Source organism: Toxorhynchites rutilus, chromosome 3, assembly GCF_029784135.1.
Source record: "Toxorhynchites rutilus septentrionalis strain SRP chromosome 3, ASM2978413v1, whole genome shotgun sequence".
NCBI lineage: Eukaryota > Metazoa > Arthropoda > Insecta > Diptera > Culicidae > Toxorhynchites > Toxorhynchites rutilus.
In genome coordinates this window covers 86,942,168-86,954,107 of record NC_073746.1, presented here as the reverse complement: position 1 = coordinate 86,954,107, position 11,940 = coordinate 86,942,168, and the positions used below count along the sequence as shown (strand labels likewise).

The 11,940-nt window shown below is 40.2% G+C and overlaps 1 protein-coding gene across 2 annotated transcripts; it reads left to right on the top strand.

Annotated features, from left to right (window-relative positions):
* Positions 1–1,274: 1,274 nt before the first annotated feature.
* Positions 1,275–11,660, top strand: LOC129774697 (apoptotic chromatin condensation inducer in the nucleus). Of its 2 annotated transcripts, XR_008742756.1 has the most exons (8): positions 1,275–1,522; positions 1,735–3,237; positions 3,293–3,503; positions 9,492–9,783; positions 9,848–9,960; positions 10,029–10,265; positions 10,332–10,459; positions 11,062–11,660. XR_008742756.1 is itself a non-coding variant. In XM_055778570.1 (7 exons), the coding sequence occupies exons 2-6, from the start codon at positions 1,736–1,738 to the stop codon at positions 10,227–10,229; spliced, it is 2,319 nt and encodes a 772-aa protein (XP_055634545.1). In that variant the 5' UTR covers positions 1,275–1,522; position 1,735; the 3' UTR covers positions 10,230–10,265; positions 10,332–11,660. The 2 variants fall into 2 exon arrangements, 1 of the variants encoding a protein (XP_055634545.1); XM_055778570.1 differs by having other exon boundaries at positions 10,332–11,660.
* The last annotated feature ends 280 nt before the right edge of the window (positions 11,661–11,940 follow it).

The following is an 11,940-nucleotide window of genomic DNA, read 5'->3' as shown; positions in this document are numbered from 1 at the left end:
CCGATAAAAATGACAAAACCGTTCTGTTTTGATGGGATTTGGGCTCACAATCTTTCCAGCACCAACAGCTAAAGTTAAAATATTTTCTTTGTATAATATTGATTGAACTATAAAGGAGATGACAAAACTATAGAAAACGTAACCAAACTACACGTATTTTTCTTCGAACAAATTGTGAAAGCTCCACGCTTTTAATTGGCATTTTTCAAACGTCGTAGTTGAAGTAGTTGAACCTCTATAATAGAAAAGAAAAACAATCACCCAACAAATACGCTTACAGACGCTTGTGATGATTTAAGTGCGCTGCACATACAACGTCCCGTCACCGTGAAGTGAACGTAAAGGAATGAAATGTCAAAAATTCTTCCAAAGAAATTGTATAGTAGCGTTCACATACACAACCACCGGCCTTAGCCCCGACCCTTATTCAACAATAATAGTATATAGACTATTTTTCTCAACTAGTCGCGAATGATTTTGACTCCTAAATTTGGAACTGAGAGATATGTTGGTATAAAAAATGCAACCAAAATTAAAACAAAAACCGAGACACGAAGCCCAGACAAAAACCCAATGAACCGTCCGACTCCGTCAATTATTCTTTTCTACAAATTCTGCCGGTCGTTTTCGTTGAACGTATGCTGACGGGTCATTACGTTGCTAGTGTATGTGAATGTTTCCATAAGAATTGCATGGGAGAATGATAGCCGTAATGTGACGTGAAAGTAACGTGGATGTTGCATGTGAATCGCACTTAAGTCCAAGAGAATGGTTTATGGGACGGTGGCGGTGACGCTGTATGTGTAGCGCACTTTAATTGCAAAAACTCGTAAAGAGTATTCCTATCGCTCTTTCATTGTGTTCACACATCTCCTATCTCGTATGTTTACAAACGTGTCGTGTCTACCTGTGTATAGTTACCTTGGTTTAAACATACCATGGCTACCCCAAGACGGGTCTATGGTACTAGGTGAGGCCGTTTCGTCACTAAGTTGGTTAGGGGAGCGGTATATGAAAACAGTACGGAAGAATGCAGAAGGGGAATTTTTTCCTTGAAGTGTGAAAGAGACAGACTGATCACGAGCGAGCTTGGGCACAAGCGTATTGTGTTTTGTTTGCAAACAAAACACAGTAGACTTCCAAGATGGCTGAAGAGTGGTTTTAGCAAGTTGGCCCACCTTAGGATATACTTCTACGCGCCTTGGGCTACCCATTGCGGGGTAGGCTTTTCAGAACATTTAATACAACTTTTCGACCATCTCACATCAGTGTGTACTGTTTCCATCAACGGTAACAATCATTTTCGTGTGCTTCTGTGACACTCCAGCTTAACAAAAAAGAAGAAAACTCTTGATGGTCGCCAAACGTCGCGCGTTTGATTTTACGATACGGACAAGCCTTTAATATTCCCGTCGTTCGATTTCGAAATTACTCTATTTTGAGTATATTTGTTGGATTATTGGGCATCGTTTCGAAAAATTGCGTCGGAAGTTAGTTGAACGCGTAAATTAGGCGTTACTAGGTGAGTTTGACGTCGCCAATGTGTCACCCAGTGAAAAGCAAAGCAAAATGTCTATGGCAAGCGCATTACCCGGCTTCCGAAAATATTTAGAAAAAAAATCTTGCTAGACAATCGAAGTGTTTAAATTAAATTGTTTGTTCAATATTATGGATTGTTATTTTTCAACAGTTGATATAAAAACTAAGAAGTGTTATTTTTATCATATTTTCTAGAATGCGGCGTAAAACAGCTGATAAGACAAAAACCTCGCCCGAGAAATCTTCCAGGCGGACGTCGAGACGGGGGCGAAAGTCTCCCACAGTAAGCCCGGAGCGTTCCGAGGAGCATGATAAAGATCGCCCGGAAGAGGAGGAAGGAACAAAAGACAAAGAAATTACAGAGCCACGTAAAACGGTCGCAAGTGATTCTGAACAGGAGGAAGGACAGAAAAAGTATCGTTCTCGTAAAAGTTCTCGGGCCAAGGCATCCGAGGAAAGGATTATAACAAAGCCCCGAAGATCTTCGCGGCGTAAGTCACAATCCGTTGAGCCTTCCGATAACGAGGAAAGTGAGAGGGAGGAAAATGGTCAGAATGAAGCGGAGAAAGATTCCACCATGATGGAAACTATTCCTGAGGAACATCCCGAAGAACTACCTACTAGTGTTGATGAACCTGTGGAGAGGCATGCCACCGATCAGGTTGATGCTGATGAAGAGAAGAGAGATAGTGAGGAAGTGGCAAAAGTTGGTGACAATTCCGATTCAGAGCACCAAAATGGAGCAAACGTGGAACCGGAAGAGACCCGAGATACCGTGCTCACAAAAACTGATGTTTGTGAACAGTCTCGAGAATCTGGTGAGGTGGACTACGAAAGCGTGCAAGAAGATGACAGTCAACAGGCGGTTTCTAAAAAAGAGGAAAAGAACGAGGACAAGAAGAAAGAGACTTCCGAAGATGATTCATCATCAGAGAAATATCAACGCAAGTCGGAATCGCCCAAACCTGTGAGAAAATCACGTTTTAGATCTCGTACCAAATCGCCCGTAGCAAAAGATGTGACTGAAAAGAAAGAGGACCAGGAAACCGGAGGAAATGCCAACGACGAAGAGCTGGAAGCAGGAGAAATAAAGGAAGATCCTGTTCCTAAGCGTAGCCCTGAGAAAAAAACAACAGATGAGAACGTAGTTCGTAAACCTCTGCAACGAAGGCGTCGTTGGTTGTCCTCTAAACCGGATACTAAATCATCGGTTATAGCAATTTCCACAGACTCTTTGAAAAATATTATATCTGAACCAGTTAAACCGGTGCCGTTGTCAGATGTGAAGTTGGAATCTTCTCCAGAACCAGAAGAAATCATCGATAGCAATGAAGAACAGCCCACCGGAGAACGTCGTCGTTCAAAGGACAAACAGCAGGACAAGTCGAAGAAATCAGATAATGAAAATGTTGAACACGGAACAGAGCAGGAGTTCAAGATGAAACCGGGGGTCGAGAAAGCTGTTGCTGTTGCGCGCAAGATCAGTATCGTCAGTGACGATGGCAGCAATGCTGTGGCCAGACCACCGAGTCCTGCTCGACACCATTCCAGCAACATACTATACATAACGAATTTGGTCAGACCATTCACGGTGCTGCAGCTGAAAGGGTTGCTCGCGCGCACGGGAAAAATCGTGGAAAACGGATTTTGGATCGATAAGATTAAATCCAAATGCTACGTGAAATATGAGACGGAAGAGTAAGTATTAATGTAACAATCTTAACATAACATACTTATTATATGTTATTTCCAGCGAAGCGGTTGAAACACGCCATGCATTGCATGGAGTTCGGTGGCCAGTGTCGAACCCGAAGTGCCTCAATGTTGATTTCGGCACAGAGGCGGCTATGGAGAAGGCGATCATTTCGACACTGGACGATACAGGAACCACGCGTATCACAATTGAAAATGCGAAGGATACCAAAGAATTTGGCTGGAGCCGAGATACTTTGATGCAGGCTGAGGTAAGCATTGAACACAATCGGTTAACCAGTTATAGCTTTTTTTCTCTTGTTGGGTGTGAACCACTGCGTCTATTATTTTGAACTATTGTGGTATTTTTTCTACTATGCTTCAAGCTTATCTACTGCTTATTGATGAAGGAGTAGGCGTAGCGAGATAGGTGCCAATCAAGAATAATTTCTCTGATGAAATTTACAAACCTGATCGGCGACACAAACCAAACGTCCTTAGGCCCCAGAGAGGCCTTATTAATATGTTGAAGTCTACGTCTTGTTAGAGCTCCGCAATTGCAGAGTAAATGTTCCGAGGATTCGCTTCCGGCATTACAGAAGCGACAAATATCATCTTGTACTATACTTATGTTTCGAAGGTGGTAATTGCAATTGATGAGTAATTTTAATACTCGGACTGATTTTTTTGACTGGTTAAGTTGCACAGTCAACCAATTGGCCGCCACTTCCCGGTCTTTCAATTTTTTTCAACACACAATCACAAACAGTGCCATAAATTATCAAATTTCATTTACGACAGTAAAAGTTAACTTCTTCCCAGTGTCTGATGAATTCTCTTCTGCTGAAACACAACATCATATCTCTCATAGTGAGTGTAACGCAAAAGTCCATTTCAATCGTGTCAAGGACGCGTGAACTTTGTTTACTATATTGTATGAAAACAGCACGAATGAATTTCGATAAACATGCATTCGCGCACCTTCCTTACTGCCAATAATTTGAGATGATTATAAGGCAGGCCAAATTGATATTCATCGCTTGCTGTGAACTTCTATTAAATACGATTCTTATGCTAATTAAGAACAAAGAATGCTCCTACGCAGGGCCCGAAATCGTCGACGGTGAAAAATGAAGACCGACTCTACTCCCAGTAGCCCGCTTCGACTAGAGCTGCTTCGGCAGTCACCGCCAACAAAGAATGACTTGACTAGAAAATGAATTGAGCGAGGATGACTGGTGAACTAGTCCAGTCAGTTGTTATTTTAACTGACTCGACTAATGAATACAAATCTGCCTCTTCATTCAACTGACTTCAATCCTCATTTCCATTTGCCCCTGACACTAATTTTGTATCCCCGTATGCAATCTTATTGTACGTCCATATAAAGAGGAACGAAAACTCGATTCCTGATGCAAAAAAGTAGTTACCCCTTCAATGGACGATTTATTTTCTATCCATCGTGAACTGAAACCAACGAACTTAGACATTTATCAAGTATGCTATAAAGGTCCTCGCGTTAGTATTAGTTAGTATTTGGCGTGCAAAATAGCGCACACAGAGCACGCTTTTTTATACGTGTGAGTAATTTTCGTGTCTGATACAAAAAAATCTAGCTCACCTGTAGCGTTTGTCAAACCACGGTGAACTCAAATATCGATGCATGCATAAAGATACATGGGAAAGAGAGAGGAACGAATTTGTTTTGGGAGAAGTCACTTCAAAATGCAATGAGGAAAATTTGACTGGGAAGAATGAAATGATATAGTCGATTTGGTAGAGGGAGATAGCGACTAAACGCCCGACTGACTGTTCAGTCGTTTTGGCGAAGAAACTGCGTGAAGAAGCCAAAATCCATTACTAACTGACTACGGATATAGTCAGTCGACTATCCTCAGTTGACTATGACTATGCCGGGCCCTGCTCCTACGTACAGGAGGCTTTGGATGTATGTAATCTTACCCGCCACTTCCTCACCCAGCATACATATACTGCGGTTAAATGCGGTTAAATGTGGCTTGTTGAATGAAATCGATTTTGATGCGAAGAAGTCAAGAATAGCGGCGAAATGTCTCATGGCCTTCCCACTTCACACGCTTCTAACTTTTTTTAATTTTATTAATTTCCTTTTTTATATAATTTTTGCATTTTTAAATAATTAATAAGCAGAAATAGAAAAATGAATATTAAAAAAATATATTTTTTTATTTCTTCAGAGATAAACATAAAAAAAATCATGCATCCACACTAGCATACCCTTTAGTCAGTTCACTCTCAATTGGTTGCCGTTAAATTTTTGTGTTTTGATTCTCATCAACACGCAATGATATTCAATTCTGATGACTCAAATATCACGGCGATATTGAAGACGCAATGAAAAATTAACTTCATAGCATGTTCACGTTGATGTTGATTCCACTTGTTTTCATTGATAGTATTGTTTCATCTTTATCGATAATCGCTTGAGCAGTAGGTTGTCAATACAAGGTAGGTTGAAATTCGCCATATTTGAATGTTGTGAACGTGACTATTTTCGGCACTGGTCGCGAATTCCATGGTTCTGGACCAGTAAAGGGTGAGTTTGAGTCGCATCTTGCGAGTCCATCTGCTTGATCATTTTCCTCTATACCGCAGTGGTCAGGAATCCAGTACAGCTTTGGTTTCCGTGTTCCCAGGGAATTTTTGAAGAGCACGTGAAAGAATTAACACGTTCGTCGCCCAAAGTGACTTTTCTGAGCTATTTGCGGAGCCCAAATTGCGGATAAATTATTTAATGAAGATCAAATTTAGTTTGTAGACAACTTTTACATGATCTAGCAATATATTATTTAATTTGAAGATGAATTGACAACAATAACACATGCCAATGTCATATTATATGGGTTTCGCAAAAAGCTGCATTACAAACCATCCGCACTATACGTTAACAAGGAGTATAGAATAAACATTATAATGATATGGTTATAATTTTATTATCTTTCTACATATCCTATAGTTACACTTAAGTGCCTATTCTATCAAGTTTCTTTTAGAAATACTATTCAATTTGAACGAGGAAAGTCACCCATATCTGGATGACGCACAGTGGTCACTGAGAAATTTTAGGCGGCCAAAACCCAAAAAATGAAGTTGCATAAAAACAAAAAAGTTTTATAGTTCCTTTTTCTAGGATGTTCAAAGCTTCTAGGATCACGTGTTTCACCCCATTCCGCGGGCGCATCATTGCTCTGGCAACGCGATAAGATACCAGTTTCGCATGCTCGCCGGTGCAACTATTTTGCGTGTGTTTTTCTAACATGTGTTTTGGTGAAGTTTTTGATCGATTTTTGTTGGCTCATTATGTTTCTTGAAGCATTTTTAACGGAGAATTTGCATTTGTTGTCAGTTTCAAAATTCGGTTGGTTGTAGTATGTGTTAACTCCAAAGTAAGTACTACTTTGGAAATTTAATTTTGCTTCGGATGGATTTATAAAACTTGTCCCGCAATCCCCGCAAAACTTTTTTTATGGAAGTGTTTTTCAAAGAGTCTTTTATCACTCAGCATTTGAGGTTTTCACCCGAAATCATCCCCCCTTTTGGATTTTTTCTAGAAATCAGCCATTCCATGTCAAACCGATATAGTGGTTCTCAGATTTTCGTGAGAAGTGGTAGTTTTTAGTTTAGTCGAGAGTTTTTTCCAAAAATGACTTTTTTCAAAAATTTATAACTTTTGAACTGCTAAACCGATTCAGATGATCGACATATCAAATTTAAGCCATTACAAAATGTTCTAAATCTGTTCTCGTTATTATTGATTGTATTCGTTTTCTATTGTTTTCATAGGGTCGGAACCGAGTGCGCTATATTTTTAATTTTTTTTCTGAATGGCTGAGGATTTTTCACATAGTATATTTCGAAACCAGAGAGGCATTTTTTTCGTTTTTGAGTTGCGATTTTTCAAAGTTAACCGATGGTTCGAAAAATCAATTTTTCCCCTCGTTTTTTTGGTGAAACCGAGTTGAAAAATGAACTCTGCGTATCCGAAAACATACATTTTGATATCAAACATGATAAAAACTAAAAATTTTGAACTTTGTCCCCTTGCCCCTCCTCCATGAACTGAAAACTTTGAACTATACCACCTTACTTATGTGTTGCATCCAACTTTAGTGATTTCTCGCCAGTAAGAAATTCCAACTAAGAAACCAGCGTTTACACATGCCTGAATTTATTCTATATATTCTACACATATATACCTCGAAGAAGTGTATCATATATATTCTCACCCGTTTACATCTATTTTCGGCTGAATAAATCCATCTATAGCTATAGATCTCCCTAATGTAAACCCGCCATAAGAATGAAATAAATAAAAAAATCACACAAACCAAAGCATCGTCGAGTGTCAATGGAGTTTCGGTCACTACTTCAATTGATAACATCATGACAAGCGGCTTGAATGGAGGTGCGGGTTTTCAACCGAATGGAAGAGATACAATGAGAAGAGATGTTTATTCACGCGATATTCGGGTGAAGAGAAGTATTGTCAAGCATGACTGATGGTCATTGTTCGTTGGAATTCAAATGAATGAATTGATTATTTTCAGCACTGCTTCTGAGGGAGTTTTTGTGAACGACCCGTAGTCCTTCTTGAGAGAACCAAGTCCGTTCGAGTGGTCCTATGCCAGAGCTTTATTGAGTATTTTCAATGCTTTTGCAATTATGGATCCAGGTTTTTTGTTGGATCGTCTTAGTCCAGTCCGAAGTAATTTTAGCTCTATTGAACAGCTGTTTGCGATGCCGAACGGCCTTTTGTTCCACCAAGTAACGATCCTTGTCGAAGAAACTTTTCTTAGTGGACAATTACTGTTGTAGACAGACAGAGACTATCTTTTAGATTGACTCGAGTTCAAGGGAATACCGTTCCCAATTGTTTTTTTTGTTCTCTCTGCACTGTCAAGCCAACATCCCATTCAAGAAGAATGTGTCTATGATCAGACAATGACGCCTCTTCGGAAACGTGTCAGATTTCTTGTTTGATGGCGTTTGTGAACGTTGGTTCATTACCTTACCTGTTATTACCTTATTACCTGTTAGCAATGTCTATGTTATTTGACGAGAGACGTTCTGGAAGACACTCTTCTCGGTTATTAACACTAGATTGCCCATGGAAGTCATTTTGATTGCTTTTGAATTTCAATCAGAAAAACAACTATGTATTCATTGACACAAGTATTTTAGAATGTTGTGATTTTTTGTACAACATTTAAATGCGTTTATTGATTATAGTAGTTACCTCCCCCCTTTTTCATTTCCGGTGTTATACCTATATTGCCCAAAGGCAGTCATTTTGACTGCTTGGGTATTTGAAATTAATCTAATGACTCTTATCATTGAATTGAGTAAATTTCTTATATGACCAATTCTGCTTTGTATTATTTTTCAATTACCGTACCCAAATCCACATTAAGGTGCATATTTGATAAGTTGCAACTTCTCTAAAGCTAAAGTAGTCCATGTTGTTAGAATCTTCATGCATCTATACATGCGCCTTAGTTAGTTAGGTTGTGCGCTCGCTAGGTTCGTTTGGGAGAGTCGGAATCTCATCTGTTTTTTAGAAATTATATTAAATTTATTACTTTTTCCAGTATCCGAATTCGTTTGGAATCTGAAGTGAGATGGGGTTTGAAGAAACTTACCATTTTTATTCAGTTTAATCGAAGTTCCCAGCCTGGTAGCGGTATCCGCTGAGTTTGTGTCGCTTGGGCCAAGAACTGCCAAATTATCAAGCTTTATGGTTTACGGAGAATCTTCACCAAGAATCTTCGCTTTATCATGTTGACGTCTCTTCGAGCTTTCTGTGACACTACAAGTTTAGAGCCACTAGCCTCGGAAGTTCAGATTACCAGGGTTTTTAAAGTTTCGAGGTTCCATGTTCCTGGGCCCCTGATCTTCTCTGAATACACTGGAGCTTTTTTGAGTTGTGATTTGGCGTTGCTTTGGATTAGTTATAACGAGTAACATGAAATTGACAAAGTACGCCTGATCCTTACATGATTTTTATTCCAACTGACCTAACTTAACTGAATACGAGACCCAAGTCATCTGAGACGGGCTTAAGTGCAGAAAACTACTGCTATTACTATTCTCTCACTTCAAGGGGATAGCTCAAGTGAGAGCGAGTTCCTCTACTGTCGCCATCATTAATAAAACTGAATATCGTTGCAGAGTGGGTTCGGTGGGTGAAAGCTTTCCTAATATTATACATCAATATTCCCCAGGACACTCATGTTATTCGACCGGTGCGGGAATGGGACCTTGGAAAAAAGGATGCATTCGAACATGACCGCGAGCGGGTGGAAGTCGACAGGAGTGGTCGCAGCGAGAATCGAGATCGTGAACGGGAACGGGACCGCGATAGGGAACGAGAACGTGACAGGGATCGTGAGCGAATTGGACGCATCGACGAGGGACGACCGGATCGTGTTGCAACGGCTGGAAGGAGGCGTTCTGCAGAGCGGGACTTCGCAAGGGATAGGGATCGGAGACGTAATAGTACCAGTTTGTCACCAGGTAAAAACGCTCCTTTGTAAGAAAAACAAAACAACACTAAAACGCTTTTACGATTTTATTTCAGCACGAAAATTCAAAAAGAAAGAAAATGAACCTCCCATCAGACTATTGGATGATCTTTTCAGGAAAACAAAAACGACACCTTGCATCTATTGGTTGCCGTTGACTGCTGAACAAGTAAGTTTGTGTTTTTCATTGCGATGATTGTTATTTTTCATCAACCTCTACCGTCTAATTTCTTCTAGATCGCCACTAAGGAGGAACAGCGTCGTAAGATCTTGGCCGAGACGCAACGTCGCCAAGAGGAAGCCCGTAAGCAGGAGGAAGAGCGTCGAAAAGAGCGAGAGCGTCGCGACCGTGAGCGCCGTGAACGTCCTCGCTCGAATTCGCGCGATCGTCGTCGTCGGTCGAGATCACGCGATGATGGTCGACGACGTCACCGATAAGCGCGTTGCGAATGTTGAAACGAATGAAGCAAAAGAGTAAGAGCCACAGTGACAACACGATGAGGGAAACTAGAATCATTCATTCATTTATTAACTCGGCAGAGATGGTTTTAAGCGGACAAAACGAGCGTCACCGAATCACGTGGAGATGTTTCGGATGAGAACTGAGAAACGGTGTCCCAATGAAACCCGTTCATCCCTTCGTTCGCTCGATGACGAATTCGAATAGGGTCTGTGCGGCATATTATTGTTTCTATTTATCTTTATCTCTCATCCAGATTTCAGTTTCCCCCTGGCTCTTGTTTCCATTTTCGGCTCTGTTTTTTTGTCTTACAGCTGTAGCTGATTGTTAGAATTTTACTAGCTGCGATTTTTTCCCCCGATTCGCACACAGTTTTTAACACTAAGCAAAATTTCAATCAAAGTAAATTTTCGTCGCTTTCTAGATTATTACAGGAAAATAGCGATTGATCTTGTTTGCCACAATCTAGCAGAAAATTGTTTTGTTCTTGGAAACCAAACAGTATTTGCTAGGATTTGTCATTTGCACTGATTTTATCGATTTCAATTTACTAACCGTTTTAAGCAACTGTTCACAATATTCAACACAATTATAAAAAAATAGATAGGAATAACAGTAACACTACTTGCGCAAGAGAGAGAGAGAAATGTTCCAGCAGCTTGTTCAAAACCCAGCAGGAATCCGAATATGTAGCGGAAAATGGAACGCAGTTACACAAAACCTGAGACCTAAAACATTATAACCATCAGCGTCGACTGTCATCAGATCAATAAGCAACATTCTCTTCTATATATTGTGTATTCCCATCAGAAGCTGAATTCACATACGCGCGTGCACGTATCTTCCGCCATAACGCAGCTGTACACACTTGCCACTGACCGAACGTGTGAGCGACAGAAAGTGAATACAAAGTTTCCGAGATATTGGGCGGCTTCTGAATCAATAAGAGAAGGATGGTTCACTCGGCACGGTGCGTGAGTTCGAGCTGAGCCGAGTACCAAGACGTTGATTCGATATGGAAGAACCACTAAAAACCCTTCCAAATTATCATGGCTGATTGGACACGATGCAATTTGCTCGTTGCTCCCTCGAGGCACCCAACGAAGCACCATCGTAACATCAACTCGACAGAACCGGAACACTACTGGAAATCAATATGCATCTTGCGCGGAGCTGGAATACCGACGGATTAAAGATATACCAATACAATAGTGACTAGAAATCATCTCTTATCAACTCTAAGGCTTCATCGTACAGACATTCATAGAAATTGAAATGTCCTTTAGTTAGATTAACATTGCAACTATCATTAAATGCGACCGTACACCATTGTAAGAACTATGGTTATTTGAGCACTTGTGGACTACACATACATGAATTCAAAATACAGTTTAAACATTGAAATGAAATGATTCGTAGTGCGTAATTATCTTTGTTTCGTAAGAAGAGCGTACAGATAGCAAGAAAAACGACGGCGGCCGGAGAAAATAAGTGAAAATCCGATTATTGATGAACGCTAAGGGCATCAGTAAGTAATGCGTGACCTAATTAATACACATTTTGATCCTAACAAAGATTATTGATAATAAAATATAATTATTAGATACCCCAGTAAAGTTGTTTCATTTCTCAGTTATTTGTCGATCGTGTGCCGGTTCAACAAGAACATATACAAACATTATCATGTTC

Excerpts from the sequence above, each read along its gene's own strand:
- LOC129774697 (XM_055778570.1), top strand. The coding sequence starts at position 1,736 with ATGCGGCGTAAAACAGCTGATAAGACAAAAACCTCGCCCGAGAAATCT. Across the intron at positions 3,238-3,292 it reads GTGAAATATGAGACGGAAGA|CGAAGCGGTTGAAACACGCC; the intron begins GTAAGTATTAAT and ends TGTTATTTCCAG. Across the intron at positions 9,961-10,028 it reads TGCCGTTGACTGCTGAACAA|ATCGCCACTAAGGAGGAACA; the intron begins GTAAGTTTGTGT and ends AATTTCTTCTAG.